Source organism: Bos taurus, chromosome 10 (assembly GCF_002263795.3).
Source record: "Bos taurus isolate L1 Dominette 01449 registration number 42190680 breed Hereford chromosome 10, ARS-UCD2.0, whole genome shotgun sequence".
Taxonomy (NCBI): Eukaryota; Metazoa; Chordata; class Mammalia; order Artiodactyla; family Bovidae; genus Bos; species Bos taurus.
In genome coordinates this window covers 23,163,019-23,187,653 of record NC_037337.1, presented here as the reverse complement: position 1 = coordinate 23,187,653, position 24,635 = coordinate 23,163,019, and the positions used below count along the sequence as shown (strand labels likewise).

General features: G+C 39.0%; 1 protein-coding gene and 1 gene segment (V, D, J or C); one reads left to right on the top strand and one right to left on the bottom strand.

Moving 5' to 3' along the window:
- LOC100336282 (T cell receptor alpha chain MC.7.G5) overlaps positions 1–24,635 on the top strand; it is a gene marked incomplete in the record, with an annotated part of 1,089,855 nt that overhangs the window by 165,316 nt on the left and 899,904 nt on the right.
- LOC786594 (T cell receptor alpha variable 26-1-like) lies at positions 20,665–22,255 on the bottom strand. The segment is given in 2 exon segments: positions 20,665–21,393; positions 22,164–22,255. Coding segments are annotated over 2 exon segments (435 nt in total).

Below are 24,635 nucleotides of genomic sequence, written 5' to 3'. Positions count from 1 at the left end.
ACTTAGGATTTTTGACTTTCTGGTTTAGAGAAAGCTATGTATGCATTTGCTAGAAACCATACTTTGAGTTTTGAATTTTGATCTTTCCCCATGCTAGCAACATGCTGTATTACATCCTCTGATGGTTCTTGGTAGCAACTGTGAGCTAAGCTCTCAGTCAGACCCAGGAACAGGAAGGTAAACAACTGATCCACTTACAGCCATTCTGTTCCCGTACAACCGTTATGTGTTTCACTTTCAGTATAATACCTTTAAGGTAGGCCAGGCGAGGCTCTGACTCACAGTAGGGTAAGTATATTAAATGCATTTCCCACTTACTGATATTTTCAACTTAAAATGGTTTATTCAGACTTAACCCTATTGCAAGTTGAAATAGATCTATAAATTATATTTTATTGTATGAATGTTCAATTCAGTCACTCAGTAGTGTCTGACTCTGTGACCCCATGGACTGCAGCAGGCCAGGCTTTCCTGTCCATCACCAACCCCTGGAACTTACTCAAACTCATGTCCATAGAGTCGGTGATGCCATCCAACCATCTCATCCTCTGTCATCCCCTTCTCCTCCCGCCTTCAATCTTTCCCAGCATCAGGGTCTTTTCCACTGAATCAGTTCTTCCCATCAGGTGGCCAAAGTATTGGAGCTTCAGTTTCAGCATCAGTCCTTCAATGAATATTCAGGACTGATTTCCTTTAGGACTGACTGGTTGGATCTCCTTGCAGTCCAAGGGACTCTCAAGAGTCTTCTCAAGCACCACAGTTCAAAAACATCAATTCTTCGACGCTCAGCTCTCTGTATAGTCCAACTGTCACATCCACAGATGACCACTGGAAAAACTATCACGTTGACTAGACGGACCTTTGTGGGAAATGTAATGTCTCTACTTTTTAGTATGCTGTCTAGGTTGGTCATAGCTTTTCTTCCAAGGAGAAAGTGTCTTTTAATTTCATGGCTGCAGTCACCATCTGCAGTGATTTTGAAGCCCAAGAAAGTAAAATCTGTCACTGTTTCTACTATTTCCCCATCTATATGCCATGAAGTGATGGGACTGGATGCCATGGTCTTAGTTTTCTGAATGCTGTTTTAAGCCAACTTTTTATTCTCCTCTTTCACTTTCATCAAGAGGCTCTTTAGTTCTTCTTCACTTTCTGCCATAGGGTGGTGTCATCTGCATATGTGAGGTTATTGATATTTCTCCCAGCAATCTTGATTCTAGTTTGTGCTTCATTTAGCCTGTCATTTCGCATAATGTACTCTGCATATAAGCTAAATAAGCAGGGTGACAATATACAGCCTTGACATGCTCCTTTCCCGATTTGAATCAGTCCATGTCCAGTTCCATGTCTAGTTCTATTGCTTCTTGACCTGCATACAGGTTCCTCAGGAGGGAGGTCAGGTGGTCTGATATTCCCATCTCTTTCAGAATTTCCCACAATTTGTTGTGATCCACACAGTCAAAGGCTTTGGCATTGTGAATAAAGCAGAAGTAGATGTTTTTCTGGAAGTCTCTTGCTTTTTCCATGATCCAGTGGATGTTGGCAATTTGATCTCTGGTTCCTCTGCCTTTTCTAAAACCAGCTTGAACATCTGGAAGTTCATGGTTCACGTACTGTTGAAGCCTGGCTTGGAGAATTTTGAGCATTACTTTGCTAGCATGTGAGATGAGTGCAATAGTGCAGTAGTTTGAACATTCTTTGGCATTGCCTCTCTTTAGGATTGGAATGAAAACTGACCTTTTCCAGTCCTGTGGCCACTGCTGAGTTTTCCAAATTTGCTGGCGTATTGAATGCAGCACTTTCCCAGCATAATCTTTTAGGATTTGAAATAGCTCAACTGGAATTCCATCACCTCCACCAAGTTTGTTCGTAGTGATGCTTCCTAAGGCCCACTTGACTTCGCATTCGAGGATGTCAGGCTGTAGTTGAGTGATCACACCATCATGATTGTCTGTGTCATGAAGATCATTTCTTATATAGTTCTTCTGTGTATTCTTCCCACCTCTTCTTTACATCTTCTGCTTCTGTTAGATCCATACCATTCTGTCCTTTATTGTGCTCATCTTTGCATGAAATGTTCCCTTGGTATCTCTAATTTTCTTGAAGAGATTTGTAGTCTCTCCCATTCTATTGTTTTCCTCTATTTCTTTGCATTGATTGCTGAGGAAGGCTTTCTTATCTCTCTTTGCTATTCTTTGGAACTCTGTGGGACCAGTAAAATGACTATCAATAAAGTTTATTCAGATTTTATGAAAAATACTGGCATTTCTCAATTTTTAGAGGATGCAAAGTGCACCTTTTCCCTGTTAGCTGAAATATAATTGTTTATACCACATGAATGGCAAATTGTCACTTTCTCAAAAAAATTTTAAAAGCTCCTTGTTTTGTGAATAGCCATTCTAGTTTCAGACATTACATTATAATAGAGATGTCCCCGTAGATACAAAAATGAATTACAAAGATATATAAAGACAACACTCTTTATGATACCACAGCAATGGAAACAATTATTTATTAATGGAAAGTCAATTAATGACAGAATGTCTCAGAGTACTATATGGCCATTGTAAAGAATGAACTGGACCTCTTCCCAGGTGGCACAGTGGTAAATAATCTGCCTGCAGTGCTGGAGACAAAAAAGACCAGGTGTGATCCCTGGGTCAGGATGATCCCATGGAAGAGGAAATGGCAACCCACTCCAGTATTCTTGCCTGAAAAATCCCTTGGACAGAGGAGCCTGGCAGGCTATAGTTCTTGAGGCTGCACATAAAAGAAGCCTTTGGAACAGGAGAATTATTTGTACTTTTCTTACTTGTAGGTTGAGACTAACACACTGGAACCAACATTTTATTGATACAAGGAAGAACCATGACAAATTGTTCGTGCTTCTCACTTTATTTCTGTGTTGCAATTAGGATTCTTAGCAGCCATATAATTCTTCTCAGCCACATCAACCAATGAAGCAACACTTCCTTGTCTCCTTTTATCTTTTCTTTATCCATCTTCTCCCCTTTTCCTTCCCTTCATTTTCCTCATCTCTTACTGCTCTCTGACTCTTCTTCCAGGCGACTCTAGATTTGCTCTCCTGACTGCTCCCCCACTGTGTACCCTCTTCTGGCCACCAGAGAGACACTGCACAGGTGCAGCCCCGTCTGTCCCAGTGTGCCTCTCTCAGGACGCAGTAGTACACAGCAGTGTCTCTCAGGGTGACCTACGGCAGGACCAAGGTGCTGCACTTTCTGTTGGAAGCTGTGTTCAGAGAGGCCATGCTGCTGTTCATGGTGCTTCATAAGTCATGAATGACGTACTGTGGACTCTGATTGGTATTTTGCTGAACCAATGTATATAGTCATTTCCACCAATGGTATAGTTATTACAAGGCAGATTTACATCTTCTCCTTCAGCACAATCCATGGAGCTGGGCTGGGTGGTCTTAGCATCAATCACAGTCCCTACAGGGTTAAGAAATCAAATTAGCTCCAGAGCACAAATCAGTGTAATTGTATGGATCAAAGTCACAACCCTCCCATAATCCCTACTCCACTAACCCCTACTCCACTGTTTCTGTTTATGTCCTGCAAAAATATTATTGGTGTTCATTATTGGACTGCAAGGAGATCAAGCCAGTCAGTCTAAAAGAAATGAACCCTAAATATTCATTGGAAGGACTGATGCTGAAACTGAAGCTCCAATACTTTGTTCACTTGATGACAAGACCTGACTCATTGGAAAATATCGTGATTCTGGGAAAGATTGAAGGCAAAAGGAGAAGGGGGTGGTAGAGGATGAGATGGTTAAACAGCGTTACTGTCTCAGTGGACATGAATTTGAGCATACTCCAGAAGACAGTAGAGGGCAGAGGAGCCTGGCATACTGCCATCCATGTACGTAAAAAGTGTATACAACTTAGTGACTGAACAACAACTTCAGTCTTAGAGACCGAAGATGTGGCAAGAATCAGAGATCCATAGGCTTTGTTCCATAGGTGGTTGGCTCAACAGACACAGAGATTTCCTACAACCTGCTTACTGCTAAGGACTCGTCTTGAATCATGGCCATGATTTAACCTGTCATGTAGAAATCTGTCCTCTTTAGCAAATCCACAGATAATTTCTCAGTTCCATCATTATAATGCTGAATAAAGCACAGGGAGAGGAGTAGAGAGCAAATAATTTTGTGGCTCTTTGCCCTCAAGTCATCCCTTGTAGACAGAGAACACTCACCCAAGGTCAGAAACACAGTTACTCCAGTCACCAGCCTCATACTTAAAGGACAATCTAGGACCATGGGCTCAGAGCTCAGGCTTGGGTCTGATCCTTGGCTTAAGGAGGTTCCAGAGAACAGAGGCAACAGCTGTTAGTAAAGACTTACAACGAGTGCAGATACACTGTGTTGTTGCCAGGACCTTCTCAGCCAATGATCAAGCATTTCCTTATCTAGGTCTTCCTCCCCTGTTTTAGTCATGTCCCCAAAAGATGGTGAAACATTCCCAGCTCACTGTGCAATCATCTATGAAGTTTAATGTCTGGTTCTGGCAAAGGAACACCAATCACAGTGATGTGTCTATGCACAACCATTGGTCTATCATTTGTTTCTTAAGAAACTGGCTGATGCTCCAAGAAGCATGTGGAATGCAGTATTTAATCCCAGAAAAATGCACTGAGCTCTGTGTTGTAAGATGATGAAAATTCCCATCCACGTTTCAGAAAATCTTTGGGAGGTTCAAAAGTAGGATGTAGTCTGGGAAATGGAAAGATTAACACTGAGACTAAAAGCTACACATCCTGGAACTCGGAGCTCTTGTAAGTGTTCTTGGAATCATGCATCTATCACCATCTAGATAGAAAATTTTCATGCTCTGTTCTTAATATACTAACTGATTGACATAGATGGTGTTCACCTCATCCTCCTTGAACAGTGGTCCATAATCCTCATGTCCCCTATGCCAATGCTTGTGGCTGTTGTGCAGCAAGGATGCTAAGGCAGAGGAATAGACAGAAAGGCAAACCAAGTGGGGTTCGGGTGGAGATGAGTGTGAGTGGTAAAAAAAAAAAAGTTGGAAGCTGGGAAAAAGATTTTGAGGAATAGAAAGGTGAAGGGATAATCAGAGCAGGGAAATGGGAAAGCAGTGTTTAGGGCGGTACATGGAAAGGGCTTAGGCTATTGGGCTAAGACCCCCTGAATCCTTGACCACACACATTGAACAAGGAATAATAAAGCACAAGTTATTTAAAGAAGATGGAAGCATGTCATTTTTCCTTTTTTGGGCACATCAATGGAAAACAAATTTCCCTTCCCTTCTCCCAGAAACAGTTTTCAGATGAAGCAGCCCCCTCTTGTGACTGAATAAAAGAACTGGAGAGCTAAACCCAGATCCAAAGTCAACAAGCAACTATTTGAAAAGTTCCTCAGGTTTGAAGGTAAATAGGCTTCTCAGGTAACTCCCTGATGGTTCAGTTGGTAAATCCCACCTGCAATGTAGGAGACACTGGTTCCATTCCTGGGTTGGGAAGATACACTGGAGAAGAGATAGGCTACCCACTCCAGTATTCTGCCCTGGAGAATTCCATGGACTATGGTCCATGGGTTCACAAAGAGTCAGACATGACTGAGCCGCTTTCACTTTCACTTCAGGTAACTCTAATAAAGAACTCACCTACCAATGCAGGAGACTTAAGAGACACAGTTTCAATCCCTGAATTAAGAAGATCCCTGGAGAAGGGCATGGCAACCCACTCCAATATTTGTGCCTGGAGAATCCTTTCGACAAGGGAGCCTGCTGGGGTATAGACCATGCATTCACAGGGTCAGACATGACTGAAGCGACTTACCACACAGCACACACATCTTACTTGTAATACCTCTGTACTCATCAGTATTTTCTTGGTCCTAAACACTCTATAGAAGGGTTTAACTATCTTTGACTACTTTATTGCAGTCATATGATTCTCACTTCTTGATCTCTTTAGTTTTCATTTGTATCCAACATTACCATATTTAAAATTTACTCAAAAGCCCATATAATTCAAATGTTTATAAGAGAGGTTGGTGCAGACTAGACACTCAAGAATTATCTGTTTGCTGAATGAGCCAATGGATTTATTGAATTTAATGGAAATTTTATGTTGAATACTGTTTAAATTATTTAAATTAAGGGATTTGATTTAGGTTGTACCTGAATGGCCTATTGGTTCTCCAGCCTTTCTTCAATTTAAATCTGAATTTTAAAATAAGGAGCCCATGATCTGACCACAGTGAGCTCCAGACCTTGTTTTTGCTGACTGTAAAGGCTCATCTCACATGCTAGTAAAGAGATGCTTAAAATTGTCCAAGCCATGCTTCAGCAATACATGAACCATGAACTTCCGAATGTTCAAGCTGGCTTTAGAAAAGGCAGAGGAACCAGAGATCAAATTGCCAACATCCGCTGGATCATCAAAAAAGCAAGAGAGTTCCAGAAAACATCTACTTCTGCTTTATTGACAATGCCAAAGCCTTTGACTGTGTGGATCACAACAAACTGTGGAAAATTCTGAAAGAGATGGGAATACCAGACCACCTGACCTGCCTCTTAAGAAACCTATATGCAGGTCAGGAAGCAACAGTTAGAACTGGACATGGAACAACAGACTGGTTCCAAAAAGGAAAAGGAGAACGTCAAGGCTGTATATTGTCACCCTGCTTATTTAACTTACATACAGAGTACATCATGTGAAATGCTGGGCTGGATGAAGCACAAACTGGAATCAAGATTGCCGGGAGAAATATCAATAACCTCAAATATGCAGATGACACCACCCTTATGGCAGAAAGTGAAGAAGAACTAAAGAGCCTCTTGATGAAAATGAAAGAGAAGAGTGAAAATGTTGGCTTAAAGCTCAACATTCAGAAAACTAAGATCATGGCATCTGGTCCCATCACTTCATGGGAAATAGATGGGGAAACAGTGGAAACAGTGGGTGACTTTATTTTTCTGGGCTCCAAAATCACTGCAGATGGTGACTGCAGCCATGAAATTAAAAGACACTTACTCCTTGGAAGGAAAGTTATGACCAACTAGGTAGCATATTGAAAAGCAGAGACATTACTTTGCCAACAAAGGTCCGTCTAGTCAAGGCTATGGTTTTTCCTGTGGTCATGTATGGATGTGAGGGTTGGACTGTGAAGAAAGCTGAGCACCAAAGAATTGATGCTTTTGAACTGTGGTGTTGGAGAAAACTCTTGAGAGTCCCTTGGACTGCAAGGGGAGCCAACCAGTCCATTCTAAAGGAGATCAGTCATGGGTGTTCATTGAAAGGACTGATGTTGAAGCTGAAACTCCAGTAGTTTGGCCACCTCATGTGAAGAGTTGACTCATTGGAAAAGACTCTGATGCTGGGAGGGATTGGGGGCAGGAGGAGAAGGGGCTGACAGAGCATGAGATGGCTAGATGGCATCACTGACTCAATGGACATGGGTTTAGGTGGACTCCGGGAGTTGGTGATGGACAGAGAGGCCTGGCGTGCTGCAGTTCATGGGTTTGCAAAGAGTCGGACATGACTGAGCGACTGAACTCAACTGAAAGAGTTTCTCCATCCTCGACTGCAAAGAATATAACCAATCTTATTTCTGTATTAACCATTGGTTATATTCAAGTGTAGATGGTCTCTTGTGGTGTTGGAAGAGGGTATTTGCTATGACCAGTGTGTCTTCTTGGCAAAACTGTATTAGCCTTTGCCCTGCTTCATTTTGTAGTCCAAGTTCAAACTTGCTGAGATAAGTTTGCATTGCTTCCTGAGTTTGCATTCTAATCCCCTGTGATGAAAAGAGCATCTTTTTTGGGTGTCAATTCTAGAAGGTACTGCAGATTTTAATAGAACCATTCTTCATAGATCTCTTTAGGTTCCATTTTAACCATAGTGTCACCATCACTGAAACATCCATTCATCCTGTTCTGGGTCAAGTGATTCCTCATACCCAAATCTTCTCCAAGGAGCCCTCTAAATGGTACACTCTAGATGACAATAAAAGTTTGAGACATTTTTCACAGTTTGGAAAGTTATGTATGTCTCATTTCCCAAAGATTACAAGCATTGGAACAATAAAACCTGTCTCATAGGGTTTTGATATTTAGATTAGATAATGAATCGGAAATGCATTCTGCAGTTCCTGACATATAGTTAAGTTCAGTAAATATTAACTTTCTTTATTCTACTAAAACTTGCCTTTCCTTCAGTGTCCAGATCTGTGATCTGCTTTCCCCTCACCCGACCCACACCCCACCCCCCACCCAAACAACAGCAGTTCAGGGATGGAAGCTTCTAGGACATTTACTTAATCTCTTATTTTCCTGGAGACAGTCATTATTTTTCCTTTATCTTTTTGATATCATATACAACTAGCTACATTTATACATTGATCCACTCAGGGTGCTGAAAGGACATAGATGAAAGGGGTGAGGTTGGATTTTGGTTTTCCTAAAAATAGTAAAATCAAGGTCATCTTGCCTGTTTACTACCTATTGGATATAATATTTTTGATTTGGATCTCTAAGATTTTGCCACTCTAGTTAACTGTTTTTTCTTCTTATTGATTTATGAGCTTTTAATATATTCTTCATTTGATTCCTTTTTCAGAAATGTCTTTTTCATATATTGCTTTCCAGGCTGGCATTGACTTTCCACTCTCTTAGCAGTAATTTTCAACAATGACAGAAAAAAAAGCAATTTAAAAATATACTTTCATGCTCATAAGAATCTCCCTTGCAAGTTTTATTTGTTTGGTTTCTTTAGAAAATTTATAAATTCTTTCCTTTGTGACTGCTCTTGCTTGTGATGATAGTCAGGTATCACTCTTAATGATATTTCCCAGAATACAATGCATCAATTTCCCATGAGTATTAGCAAGACTTTTTTCCCACTAAAATAGACCCTTGGATTTGTCTTCAGTGCCTTTCAAACTTCTGCTAAAACCATACTGGTTGACTTGCAGAACTTCTTATTAATCTTTATGACTTTCCACATAGCAATGCTCCTGAATAAGCAGCTTGCTTTATAGGAAGTCAAGTACAATAGTGAGTGGGTTCTTGCTATGATAGCAAGTGGTTCTTGCTATGATAGAGAGCTTATGGAATGGGTAATGAATTGAGATAGTTATAAATCCTAGTTACAATCATGTGGTCATTTGCAGTAACAAAAGCTATAGTAATTATAAATTATTTTAATTTTATATGAATATATTTATGTATACATTAACCATTTTTAACTTCCCTCTCCTGTTTGTCTGCCTGTCATAACATAAAATATGCCACTACAAATTAATCTTTATCTCATTGTATCTCAGTAGTTAAGAATCAGGATTCAGTGGGAGAGTGTGATTTAGCTAGAAGAGGAAAGAATCTTAAACAGATAAATGAATTTGGTATTCTCTTTGAAGGAGACAGCTTGTTTTGGTTGAATGAAGAATAATTGCATCATATTAACAGGAAGCATAGTTTTCCTGTGGTCCTTATTAGAAAGTTGTGGTATTCAAAGAGGTACTGATGAATGCCTAGTTAACAAGGAGGGAAGTTAACCAGTTAAGCTGTTATGGTAGGTTTCTACTGTGTCAACTTAACAATCTGAAAATCTATTTCCCAGGATTTGCTTCCCTGTATTGTTCTGGGTTAGGGTTGGCCATGAAAGAGATTCGTGTAAGTTTTTGAAGGTACTTTTGGTGAAGTAGCATGTTTCTATGTTCCTCAGGTTGGTGCAGGGCTCCAGGCACTATGGCAATACATACTGTTGCTGCTGCTCTGATAGTTCAATTTACTGTTGACCTAAAACCCCTCGACCTTCCACCAGATATCTTACTCATGTTCTCTTTGTATTAGACCAAGTATGCATGTAGCATGATGGCAAATGACATCCACTTCTCCTGAAGTTCACCCACTACTGTGAGCCCTAAGGAGGTTAGAGACAGACAAGTTTTAGAGTGTCCTGTGGGTTCCATTGTCCTCATATATTTCCATACATGCCACAGTTTCTCCATGCTTATGTCCACATCCAACTTTCCTTCACAAATGTTACTCTAGTTGACTTACAGTGAATTCAACTCAATTCCAAATGCAAATGTAACAGTTTTTATGAACTTTTCCACCAGCTCTACCTGTTGCCTGTGTTCTAATCCTTATAATTTATCTCTTACTCTACATCACTGGTGGTTCTCCTCTGATTGTGCCCCAACACGAAATCTGAGGGGAAAGGACTAAGGAGATGATTTTCATGACAATTTCAGCTTCTAGATCCAGATTTGTGATGTGAGCCTCTTTAGGTAAAACTGCCATTCTATATTTTTATGGGACAAGTTTTCAAATTTAGACAACTTTTGCACATGTTCTGTGTGGCTGATTTAAAGTCAAAAATTCAGGAGGAGAATATATCAGTAGAAAGTTACTCTAGGCACCTGCTTCCAAATGACATAGAAGGAGCTTTTATTTAGAATTAAATCTTCTGATCCAGACCACAGATGAAGCAACCACAGAACTACCATTTCTTGTCTGGGGTCTGCAGGTGTGTATTTCAGCCTGGGTTCCACAGCAGCGGGGCTCTCTCTTATTAAGCTCTGGGGTTTTTGTTCAGCTTTTCCTATTACTTCAAGCACTGTGAGTTCCCAGAGAGCACAGAAGTACTTTGCAGAGTCTTCCAGCTCTAAGTCTGAAATCGTGAGGCTGATGGATTTACGTGATGTCTTAAAATTTACAGAGTAGCGGCCATACCTTGCATTCTGTCTAGAAGAACCCAAACCAATAAGGTAAATTATCTCTCCACTAGGAAGTTGTTTGTACCAAAAAATGTTGTAACTGCTCTGAGTTGTCTCATATCGACAGCTCAGTGTGACTATCTCCCCAACTGGACTGGAAATGTATGGCTGGTCTTGAGTAACTATCTGGGCTACACTGGATCCTGTGGGGAAAATCAGAAAACAGAGATGGAGCAGTGAATAAAATAGTATAGGAATTAGACTAAAAAAATCAAAGCTGAAATCATAAGATATTTGCTTCTCTTTTAGAATACCTACCAGAGAAGATGAAGGCCAGGAACACCCAGGGCAGACTAGAAAGCAGCATGAGGCATGGATTCCCCTGCACAAATGTGCCTAGTTCTGCCTCAAGCTGAGAGTTCAGTGTCTGAGTGCCTGGCAGCGCATATACATAGTATCTGGTTCCCGTATGACTCCTTCAAACAGGAAGTGGGATTTGTCGTGTTCATAGGTCACATGGTCTATGCACAGACAGGAAAAAAAGTCTAGCTCACCACAAACATTTCTTTGTCAATTTTTTCCTCCACAGGTAATTAAAGTAGGCTGTGCCTGAAAGGGGGCTTTCCAAAAGCAATTATTTTAAAGGTTTGAACTGAGTGGAACTAAAGAACAAACAAGTTGATTTTCACTTATAATTATTCCACAGAATAATTTTGCCATCCCATTTAATATAGGATTTTTGTTTGTTTGTTTGTTTTACATTTTTATTGGTGTTTGGTTACAGCAAAATGAAATGTGCTTTGACAGTTCAGTTTAGTCACTCAGTCATGTCCGACTCTTTGTGACCCCTTGAACCGCAGCATGCCAGGCCACCCTGTCCATCACCAACTCCCAGAGACCACCCAAACCCATGTCCATTGACTTGGTAATGCCATCCAACCATCTCATCCTCTGTTGTCCCCTTCTCCTCCTGCCCTCAATCTTTCCCAGCATCAGAGTCTTTTCAAATGACAGAGGAATGAATAAAATGTGTTACTTATGTACCATTGCTGTTCTTTAGTCACTAAGTAGTGTCTGACTCTTTGGATCCATGGACTGTATCCTGCTAGGCTCCTCTTTCCATGGGATTTCCCAGGCAAGATACTGCAGTGGGGTACCATTTCCTTTTCCAAGGATCTTCCTGAGCCAGGAATCAAACCCATGTGTCCTGCTTGGCAGGTGGATTCTTTACCGCAGAGCCACTGGGGAAACCCCACAATGAAATTGCTCAGCCATGAAAAAGAACAAAATAATGCTGTTTGTAACAAAATGAGCAGAACTAAAATAAGATTTAGTATAAGCAATGAACCCTTCTTAAAATCTACTTATTTATTAGTCATTCATTTAGCCTATACTTACATTTCTCCATCCCAAATCTAAATACTCTATATAAAAACTCACATACTTTCGGTGAAAGGCAGTCTTATCCAAAATTTTTAACATATTTTTTATAGGTTTTAGGGCTCTATTTGGTTTTTTCAATACATAAAACCATTTTGACATAAAATGATAAAATATCAGTCCTTCTAACTTTCAGAATCTATTCTCTTTTTTATGTTTGTATGAATTTATAACAATAATAAAATAATTATTCTTTTGAAACTTGACATTGAACCTTATTTATCAGACTTTAAGGAGGATCAGGATATTCAGTCCCGTTCCTTCCACAAGTAGAATTGTACTTCTTAGATCATGAGTCTTAGAATTGTCCTCATGTTATTTTTTCTGTCTCACTGGCCCAAAGTGTTCAGTCTCACTAGTTAGTTGCTTGTTATTTTTTGGTTTTGTTAAGTAAAATTAAGATAAGCATGCCAGTTCTTTCTGTGCCAGAATACTATAATGCACTCCAACAAAACTTGGTATCTACAGACTCCAAGCACACACTATACCTCTACAGCACAGAAGGCGATGGCTGAAATTTTGTAAACTGTTGCCTGTTCATTTGAATGTAGCTGTCAACTTTCCATTTGGTTTTACCATTTTAATGGATGAACTAATATAAAAGAACCAAAGGCCAAAAAATAACAAAGAAAAGAAAGTACAGACAAGGTCTCTAAAACAGTGCCAACTCCTTGCTTTTAAGTTGCTTGAGTGGTGTTGTTAATGACTGATGCATGGAGGAGAGTGCACGATTAGTTGAGACATCTCCTCTGTCCCATTTCATCTCTGAGTGTTGACAGGCAGCTGATATATGGTTTGCATTACCAAACCTAGTTGTATTTAAGTAGAAGAGATCATGAATGTCCACAGCAACTGGGCAGCAGCATGGTATTGTATATATAGGCATATATAATAATAGATATTATATATATACCATAAAATTGATACTGATAAAGTATTACTAAAATACAGATGATAATCTGATATATTAGCTTTATATGCACTCTTTTTTATGCATAGCTCTGAAATTTTATCACAGGTACAGGTTTTTTTTTTTAATTTTATTTTATTTTTAAACTTTACATAATTGTATTAGTTTTGCCAGGTTTTTGTACCATCACTAAAGTCATGATGCAGAATTGTTCCATCTCTCTAGAGCAAACCACTTTCACACTGCCTCCACCTCTGCAACTCATGATAACTCCTAGCAACTATTGATCTTTTCATCTCTATATTTTGTCCATTCTCAATATATATTGAGAATGCTGTATAAGTAAATTCATACATTATGCATGCAATTGTAATAATATGGTGTGTAAGCATGTATCATGTAGTCTTCTGAGATACTTTTTTTCACTCAGCATTGAGATCCATCTAGGCTGTTGCATGAATCAATAGTAAGTTTCTTTTAATCACTACAGACTGTCCCCAACTTGTAATGAATCAACTTAGGATTTTTCAAGGTACAGTAGTGAGAAACCTACATAAGCACTCACTAGAAACTATGCTTTGCATTTTTAGTTTTTATCTTTTCCCATGCTAGCAACATGCTGTATGACCTTCTCTAGTGATGCTGGGCAGCAACAGCAAGCTGAGCTCTCAATCAACCCTGGGATCATGAGGGTAAACAACTGATCCACTTACAACCATTCTGTACCCATACAGCCATTGTGTTTTTCACTTTCAGTACAACACCTTTAAATTAGGCCAGGCAAAACTCTGATGCACAGTAGGTTAAGTATATTATATGCCTTTTCCACTTACAACATTTTCAACTTAAAATGGTTTATTTAGACTTAACCTTATCGAAGTTGAGATAGATCTATGAATAATATTGTACTGAATGGGTGTACCACAGCATATTTATCTATTCACACAATGAAGAATGTTTGGCTGGGTTCCAGTTTTTGGCCATCACATATATAGTTTCCATGAATATTCAAGTACAAATTTTGTGTAAGCATAAGTTTTTCATTATTCCATTATAAATGCCCATAAAGGAGTGTGATTGCTGAATTGTAAGGTGAGTGAATATTTAAGTTTATGTGGAACTGCTAAGCTGTCTTCCAGAATGACTGTTCCATTTACCTACCAGCAATGTATGAGTGATCCAATTTGTCTACATCATTGCCAGAACTTGGTATCATCATTATTTTTCATTTTAGCCATTAAGAAAGATGTGGAGTGGTATTTCATTGTGATTTTAATTTACATTTCCCTGATGGTTAATGATGTTGAACATCTGTTTACATGCTTATTTCCCTAACACATGGCTCTTCCACAAAATGTCTGGGTGAACCATTTTCCATTTGGACTACTTCTTTTCTTCCTGCTGAGTTTAGACAGTCATTGTATTCTAAATACCATCCTTTGATGAAAATACATTGTGAAAATATTTCCTGCCATTCTGTGGTTTGTCTTTTCCATTCTGTTAATAGTATCTTTCACAAAGCAAGCATTTTTACTCTTGATGAAATATTTTATTTTTTATGGATTATGCTTTGATGTCATGACAAAAATCATTTTGTCCAACACTTGGTCCTGAAGATGTTTTTTTTTTCAAAAAGATTTATAGTTTTAGATTTTACACATGGATGTATGGTCCATTTTGCGATTTTCCTCAAATTTTTGTGTAAGGTGTGAAATTTAGGCCAAGATTTAGTTATTTGCCTAGGAATATCCAATTGTCCCTAAATCACTTGCTCATAAGACTATCATTTCTCCATTGAATAGTCATTGCACCTTCGCCAAAAAAATCAGATTTCCCCACTTTCTTATATCCCCACTTGGGATGAACAGTAGCATTATCCTGTTAATGATTTTTTTATTATCTCTTTTTATTGAACTTTTTGTCTTATATTGGAGTATAGCCAATTAGCAATGTTGTGATAGTTTCAGGTGAACAGCAGAGGGACTCTATCCTTTTAACACTGTAGTGTCTATTGTTTACTTTTTCATTCTTTATATTTAACAATAAAGATGTTGGCTAATAAATCTCATTGACTGCATAGCATGCCACAGTGTTTCAGGAGCCCTTTAATATTTAAGGATATGACAGGTACTGTTCATTGTCTACAAGTAGATTTACTTCTTCATCCTTACCAGAATCCCAATATTCTGTTTGTTAGCAATGTTCCTAGAGAAAAATGCTTAACTTCCCCAGACTTTCATTGCTTGGGATCAGCTTGAACTCTGTTGTAATCAATAAGATGTAAGCATCTTGAGCGATTTATCACCCTTTCCTATTCACTAGAGTTTTCTACTTTTCCTAATAATGCCAAATGTCAACGTGTTGGTACCTTGATACTACATGCGTTTCATGTGTGCAAAGTCACTTCAGTCATGTCTGACTCTTTCTGACCCTATGTACTGTAGCCCTCCAGGTTCCTCTGTCCATGGGATTCTCCAGGCAAGAATACTGGAGTGGATTGTCATGCCCTCCTCCGGGGGATCTTCCTGACCCAGGGATCGAACCCGAGGCTCCTGCGGTTCCTGCATTGCAGGTGGATTCTTTATCACTGAACCACAAGTCCTGATACTAAAGATCAAAATCACACATTTGTACCTCAGATAGATGAAAAAGACAAATGACACATTTCTCATCTAGAATCTATTAATAGAAAGTCAATGCTTACACATGGTCAGAAGTCATGCTTGTTTCACAAATGTGTTCTTACTTAAATATTTCAGTAGCAGAAAAGGAAAACTAGAATGAAAGCACCTGGAAATTTTAGTTTTAGTTTATTGTCACCTTATAACTAAGAATTAATAAGAGGTCATCATGTATCATTTTAGTTTTTATTGGAGTTTTATATTCATATAAGAAAATGTAATATAAGGGCCAGTTCACTCAGCATGGTAAATTTTCACATAAGCAACACCCTTATAACCAGCACTCAGATCAAGAAACAGAGCATTACCAGCCCTTCAGAGCTCCCTTTATGATACTGACCCATTTATAATAGTATTCTGATTTCTACCAGTGTAAATTAGCTATGTCAGCTTATGCACCTTATGGGAATGACATGTTTATTGACCATTTGAATATCTTCTATTGTCAAATGCCTACTTCAGACTTTTGTCTTTTATATCAGTTTGTTCGTTTTATTGTTGATTTGAAGGAGATATTTTGAAATCAAAATGAGCCCTTTGATAGTATGATAATATATTTTATAGCTAATCCTTGCTAATATAATATTTTTATGATTAATAATATTAACTTTGATAACATAATAGTACTGTAAATATATTCACTGCTGCTGCTGCTAAGTCGCTTCAGTTGTGTCCAACTCTGTGCAACCCCATAGAGGGCAGCCCACTAATTACCCTTTAATAGATTTTCTAGCTATCCTTTTAACTCTTGAATACTTTTAATGGCAATTTTAATATACATCAGTTTTTAAAGGGTAGTTGGTTTACAATGTTGTGCCCATCTCTGCTATACAGAAAGGGACACGGAAAATGAATGTATATATGAATATAGACTTCGAAGAAGGCAATGGCACACCACTCCAGTACTCTTGCCTGGAAAATCCCATGGACAGAGGAGCCTGGTAGGCTGCAGTCCATGGGGTCGCTAAGAGTCGGACACAACTGAGCGACTTCACTTTCACTTTTCACTTTCATGCATTGGAGAAGGAAATGGCAACCCACTCCAGTGTTCTTGCCTGGAGAATCCCAGGGACGGGGGAGCCTGGTGGGCTGCCGTCGATGGGGTCGCACGGAGTCGGACACGACTGAAGAGACTTAGCAGCAGCAGCAGCATGAGTATAGACTAGTTTTGATGCTTAGCCATGTTTGTGTCCTGTTTAAGAAATGTGTACCTAACACAAAGTAATGAACAAATTTTGTATTTTTTCCATTAACTTCATACATTATTCTTACATTCAGATCTGCATTCTGACTGCTATTTATATATGATCTGAAGGCCATAATACACTTTCCCATAGGAAAAATGATGGAATGTCACTTATTGAAATGAAAGTCCTTTATCCTTGGTGCATAAAGGCAAATGTTTTCCAATTTTTAGTGTAACACAATTTCAGTATTAATTTTACCACAAAATTTTACTTTGTCACTCTCTCCATCTGCTTATGTTGTTCTCCTTTATTTCAGTTTTTCTTCTGTTTGTAGAATTTTTTAAAACGTTTTATAGTTATCACATATTTATTACTTGGATGCAGTTTTCTAAACTTTCGTTCTAGTTACTAAAATGAATTATTTTCAGAGGTTTTCTCCTCCTCTTTGAGCCCAGGATGCTTTCTTTTCCATGTGCTGTATTGTGTGTACACTTGTTATTAGTTAATTTGAGAATCACTTAGTATGTTGCCTGTTTTATGTAATTCTGGTGTAACAAATGAATTAGATATTCTTCTTACTTTAGATTCAGTCCCTCAGATGAGCAAACAGGTAGAATCTGCAAAACGTTAGACTCCTCAGTGTGCACTGCTAACAGTCTCTTCCTGATTCAATTTATTAAAGTATTAGTTGTAGGGAAAAACAGTTAAAAGACACAGTGAGCCAATGGAGCTCCAAGTTCCTAACTTGGTTATTTTTCTTGTGAGATCATCTGCTTATGGTGAATCTCTGTTGGTAGAATTAGTGATAGAACTAATGACAGTTCTATTAAACAGTACTCATTAATTCTGTGATTTCTAAAGATACATTTGGTAAAAGGTTTTAAAGCAGGACACACTTGGTATAAGGATAGCACATGATTTTTTTTTAATTGGTAAGGATTATTTCTGAACGAAGATGAAAAAAGCAGGAATAATAAAAGGCTTTTAAAAATCTGTTCACCATGTTTGGGTTGGCAAGCACTGTGTTTCCAATGGCCATGGGTTGCTGAAATACCATATGGAGTTTTAACACCTTTGTTGGCTTATAGTTATGGAAGATGATATGAATGAGAATACCAGTTGATATCCAAATAACTATTTTTTGTATCCATTTTTCTAAAATTAGGAGAATTCCCTGCCTCACTGGGGGAATGAGTTAAGCACAATTTAAATCTTTAAAAATATCTGGTGTTAACCACTTTACGAGAAATGCAATGTATTGGGAATTTTAATGGAAGAAAGAGTTTTGTGTTGGAATAAACTAAAGCTTCACAGGAAGACCTTAACAAAGTACTTGGGGACCTATCTCACTAACAATGATAGGAAAGAGGAGTAAAGACAGGAAAGAAGAAAAAGAAAGAGGGAGGATGGAAGGAAAAGAAAGGAAAATAGAAGGATAGGATTAATGTGTTTATGAATGAATAAGTATTTTCAAATATACCCATCTTCATTGTGAAATCCGTGTGATGTTGACTTTCTCTTCTATTTTTTAAAAAGATATAACTCACCCTTTCAATATTTTATTGCATTCCTAGCAATGAGCGCCAAAGAATTGATGCTTTTGAACTGTGGTGTTGGAGTAGACTCTTGAGAGTTCCTTGGACTGCAAGGAGATCCAACCAGTCCATCCTAAAGGAGATCAGTCCTAGATGTTCATTGGTAGGATTAATTCTGAAGCTGAAACTCCAATACTTTGGCCACATGATGCAAAGAGCTGACTTATTTGAAAAGACCCTGATGCTGGGAAAGATTGAGGGCAGGAGGAGAAGGGGACGACAGAGGATGAGATGGTTGGATGGCATCACTGACTCAATGGACATGGATTTGGGTGGACTCCGGGAGTTGGTGATGGACAGGGAGGCCTGGCGTGCTGCGGTTCATGGGGTCACAAAGAGTCAGACATGACTGAGCAACTGAACTGAACTAGCAATTATTAGTAACATCAGTCATAAATATTTCTTTACTCAATAAATATTTGTTGAACACTTACTATTTGTTGGGTACTGTGCTGATTACTGAGAACTTCAATAAACAAAAGGAATGAAAAGATATGTTTCAGGAAAAGTGAAGTAAGGAAACAGAAAGTGAGCTCAAAGGCTGTGAAGAGGAGGAAATGAGTGAAAAAATGACTGGAGGGATATGCTGATATTTGGAAAATGCTACAGCACCTCTCATTGTACTTTCCAAGATTGAGTACAAGTATCTGTTCCTTCATCTCTGACTCACAAATCAAAGCAATTTCCAAAGCATAAACACAGCAATATACGTTTAGGTACACATCCTGTGCAGCAGGATAGATTTCTCAGTCTTTTTGATGAGCCAAGAACATTATGTTAGTGATGCCACTCACATCAAGGGCCAGAATGCCTCCCTATTACTTTCTCTGTCTTGTGCTCTAATTTCCTCTATATCTTTTCTCTTGGGGAAAATGTGTGGCTAATAAGGAGCTAGGGATGTTTCAGAATCCTGCTACAATCAGTAAAAGATATTTCTACTGCTATTTGGATATTTAGAGGACTAGCATGTCTCTTTACAGAATTAAGGATTATTGCTTTTCTTGAGTCACAACATATGCCTTTTGTTCTAACACTTGACATTTTACCCTAAAATGTGTGTCACTTTCAGCTATGGGAATTGTGATTCATTCCACTGACTTTCCAGTTGATTCACTATTTCAGGGCTTTCTTCTTACTGTTGCTTCCAGAAAGGCCAGATTGAGCTACACATGCTGAGATTTTGGAGCTTGACATTGGCAGATTTAAAAATAAATATCACAGTGGGTCTAAGACATATTAAGACAAAGATAGGCAACTTTTAAAATCTCTTTGAGGCTTAGCTTTCTAAGAGGTACCATAGATCTCAGAATAACTCCCTAAATGGTAACGAGGATTAAAAGGTACATTTAGGGCTTTATAAAAGACACTGATTTTAAAGCTAAAAAGAAATAAATTTTTGATAGATTTGACAGTGTAAGAAAGGTAGTATGTTAGAATAAAACATACAAGTAAATATGAAAGTCAAAATATCATGTAAGATGTCAAAATAATTCTAGCAAACAGAAATAAAGCTAAGTTAATGGAAAAAAATGGTCAAAAGATGGGAACAAGCATATGAACAAGGTTGAATGACAGAGTGCCAATATACAGAGAAAAAGTTGCTCAAAAGCACTAGGGATCAGTAAGATGTCTATAGATAAAGTACATTTCGATTGTTAAAATGAAAAAGGCTGGTAATTCTCAATTTTTAGAGGGTGCAAAATACACCTTTTCACTCCCTGTTGGTTGAAGTATAATTGTTTATACGATTTGAATGGAAAGTTGTCACTTTATCAAAAAATTAAATGCACCTTGTTTTGAAAATAGCCATTCCAGTTCAGAAATTTCATTACAATAGACGTGTCCTCATATATACAAAAGTCAATCTACAAAGTTCTATAAAGACAACACTCTTTAGGATAGCACAGTAATAGAAACAAATACTTATTAAGGTAAGCATAATTAATAATAGAACGTTTCAGAGTACTACACAAGCATTATAAAGAATGAATTGGACCACTTCCCAGGTGGCACAGTGGTAAAGAATCCTCCTACAATGCAGGAGACAAAGGAGACAAGATTTGATCCCTGGATCAGGAAGATCTTCTGGAGAAGGAAATGGCAACCCACTCCACTATTCTTCCCTGGAAAATCCCAAGGACAGAGGAGCCTGGCAGGCTACAGTTCTTGAGGTCTCAAAGAGTCGGACATGAAAGAAAACTTTGGAACAGGAGAATTATTTGTATTTTTCTCACTTTTAGGTTGAGACTAACACACTGGAACCAACATTTTATTGACATGAGAAAGAACCATGAAAAATTGCTAATGCTTCTCACTTTATTTGTATGTTGCAATTGGGATTCTTCGTATTCCCATAATTCCCAAAATTCTTCTCAGCCACATCAAACAATGATGCACTTCTTCCTTGTCCTTTTCTTCTTTTCTTTATCCATCTTCTTCCCTTTTCCTTCCCTTCATTTTACTCATCTCTTACTGCTCTCTGACTCTCCTTCTAGATGACTCTAGATTTGCTCTCGTGACTGCTTCTTCCCACAAGAGAGGTGCTGCACAGGTGCAGCCCCGTCTGTCCCAGTATGCCTCTCTCAGGATGCAGTAGTACACAGCGGTGTCTCTCAGGGTGACCTGGGGCAGGACCAAGGTGCTGGACTTTCTGTCTGAAGCTATGGTCAGAGAGGCCATGCTGCTGTTCACTGTGCCTCGTAAGCCACGAATGACATACTGTGGACTCTGATTGGGATTTTGCTGATACCAATGTATATAGTCATTTCCACCAATGGTAGAGTGGTTACAAGGCAGGGCTACATCCTGTCCTTCAGCACAATCCATGGAGCTGGGCTGGGTGGTCTTAGCATCAATCACAGTCCCTGGGGGGTTAAGAAATCAACTTAGTTCCAGAGCACAAATAAACGTAATTCTATGGATCAAGTGCATAAACCTCGAATAACTGTCTGGCCCTAACCCCTACTCCTGTGTTTCTATGTATGTCTTGGAAAAATATTATTGGTGTTCAATATTGGACTGCAAGAAGACAAAACCAGTTATCCAAAAGGAAATGAACACTAAATATTCATTGGAAGGACTGATGCTGAAACTGGAGCTCCAATAATTTGTACACCTGATGAGAAGAGCTGACTCATTGAAAAATACCCTGATGCTGGGAAAAACTGAAGACAAAACGAGAAGGGGGCATTAGAGCATGAGGTGGTTAAACAGTGTCACCATCTCAATGGACATTAATTTGAGCATATTCCAGGGGATAATAGAGGACTGAGGAGCCTGGCACACTGCTGTCCATTTGGTCATAAAAGTTGGATACAACTTAGTGACTGAAAAACAAAATTATGGAGACCAAAGATATGTGGCAAGAATCAGAGATCCATAGGCTTTGTTCCATGGGTCCTTGGCTCAATAAATCCAGAGATTTCCTACAACCTTCTTACTGCTAAGGACTCTTCTGGAATCATAGACAAAGTTTAATATGTCATGTAGAAGTTTGTGTCCCTAGCAAATCCATGATTGGTTCTCAATTCCATCACTATAATGCTGAATAAAGCACAGGGAGAGGAGTAGCGAGCAAATAACTCTTTATGGTCCTTTGCCCTCAAGTCATCCCTTGTAGACACAGAACACTTACCCAAGGTCAGAAACACTGTTACTCCAGTCACCAGCCTCATACTTCAGGGACAAACCAGGATCGTGGGCTCAGAGTTCAGCCTTGGGTCTGATCCTTGGTTTAAGGAGGTTCCAGAGAACAGAGGCAACAGCTGTTAGTAAAGACTTACAACCAGTGCAGATACCACTATGTTGTTGCTAGGACCTTCTCAGCCAATGTTCAAGCAGTCCCTTATCTAGGTCATCCTCCCCTGTTTTAGTCATGTCCCCAGAAGATGGTGAAACATCCCCAGCTCACAGTGAAATCATCTCTGAAGTTTAATGTCTGCCTCTGGAAAAGGAATACCAATCACAATGATGTGTCTATGCACAACCATTGGTCTTTCATTTGTTTCTTAAGAAATTAGCTGATGCTCCATGAAGCTTGCAGAGCATAATATTTAATCCCAGAAAAATGTACTGAGCTATGTGTAGTAAGATAATGAAAATTTCCATCCACATTCCAGAAAATGTATGAAAGATTCAAAAGTAGGCAGTGATGTGCTCTGGGAGATGGAAAAATTAATAACATTGAGACTAAAAGCTACACATCCTGGAGCTTGGAGCTCTTGTAAGTGTTCTTGGAATCATGCATCTATCACCATCTAGGTAGACATTTTTCATGCATCTGTTCTTAATATACTAACTGATTCACATAGATAGAGTTCACCTCATCCTCTTTGAACAGTGTTCCATAATCCTCATGTTCCCTGTGCCAATGCTTGTGGGTGTTGTATAGCAAGGATGCTAAGGCAGAGGAATAGACAGAAAGGAAGGCAAAGTAGGTGGGGGTGGGGTGGATGTGGGTGTGAGTGGTATAAAAAGTCAGAGGAGGGGGAAAAAAAAAGCGTGTAAGGAATAGAAAAGTGAAGGGATAATCAGAGCAGGGAAATGGGAAAGCAGTATTTAGGGAGGTACATGGAAAGGGCTTAGGCTATTTGGCTAAGATCCCCTGAATCCTTGACCACACACATTGAACAAGGGATAAAAAGCTCAAGTTGTCTAAAGAAGATGAAAGCCTGTCATTTTTCCTTTTTTTTGCACATCAATGGAAAACACGTTTCCCTCCCTTTCTCCTAGAAAGAAACACTGTTTTCAGATGAATCAGCCCCCTCTTGTGACTGAATAGAAGAACTGCAGAGTTAAACCCACACCAAAAGTCAGCAAGCAACTTTTTAAAAAGCTCCTCAGATTTGAAGGTAAATGGGCTTCCCAAGTGGCGCGAGTGGTAAAGAACTCACCTGCCAATGCAGGAGACTTAACAGACCCATGTTCTATCCCTGGATCAGGAAGATCCCCTAGAGAAGGGCTTAGCAACCCACTTCAGTATTCTTGCCTGGAGAATCCATTGGACAGGGGAGCCTGATGGGCTACAGTCCATGACTCACAGAGTTAGACACGATTGAAGAAACTTACCACACAGTACACACATCTTACTTGTAATACCTCTGTACTCATCTGTATTTTCTTGGTCCTAAATACTCCATAGAAGGTTTTAATTATCTTTGACTGCTTTCAGCTCAGTTCAGTTCAGTCGCTCAGTCGTGTCCAACCCTTTGCGACCCCATGAACCGCAGCACACCAGGCCTCTGCAGTCATATGATTCTCATTTGTTGATCTCTTTTTCATTTGTCTCTAACCTTCCTATATTTAAATTTTACTTCAAAGCCCATGTAATTCAATATTTATAAGAGTTTGATATATAGTAGGCACTCAAGAGTTACATGGTTTCTGAGTGAGCTGATGAATCATTATTCATGAATTTGATGAGAAATTACGTTAAACAACTGTTTAAATTACTCTGAAAACAATCTTCCAACTTTATGGGATGCATGCCAAATAAAAGACTCCGATAGTATAAACAGAGGGTTATTATTGTGAACAATGAACAATAGACTATAAACAATAAATCCAAGTCTAGCATGGAGGAAAATTGTACCTAAGACATAGGAGTAATGTTACACTAATCATGCTTTGTTCATTTAACAAATATTCATAAATACTCACTGGAAGCGTTGTTGTTGTTCAGTCTCTGAGTCATGTCTGACTCTTTGCGACCCCATGAACTGCAGCACACCACAGTCTCTTGTCCTTCTCTATCTCCAAGAGTGTGTTCCAGCCCATGTCCATTGTGTGGATGCTGCCATCCAATCACCCCTTCTCCTCCTGCCCTCAATCTTTCCCAGCATCAGGGTCTTTTCCAATGAGTCAGCTCTTTACGTCAGGTGGCCAAAGTATTGGAACTTAGCTTCAGCATCAGTCTTTCTGATGAATATTCTGGGTTGGTTTCCTTAAGGTTTGACCGGTTTGATCTCTTCACTGTCCAAGAAACTCACAAAGGTCTTCAGAAGCACCACAATTAGAAAGCCTCAATTCTTCGGCACTCAGCCTTCTTTAGGGTCCAACTCTCACATCCATATGACTACTGGAAAACCATAGCATCAACTCTGTGGAA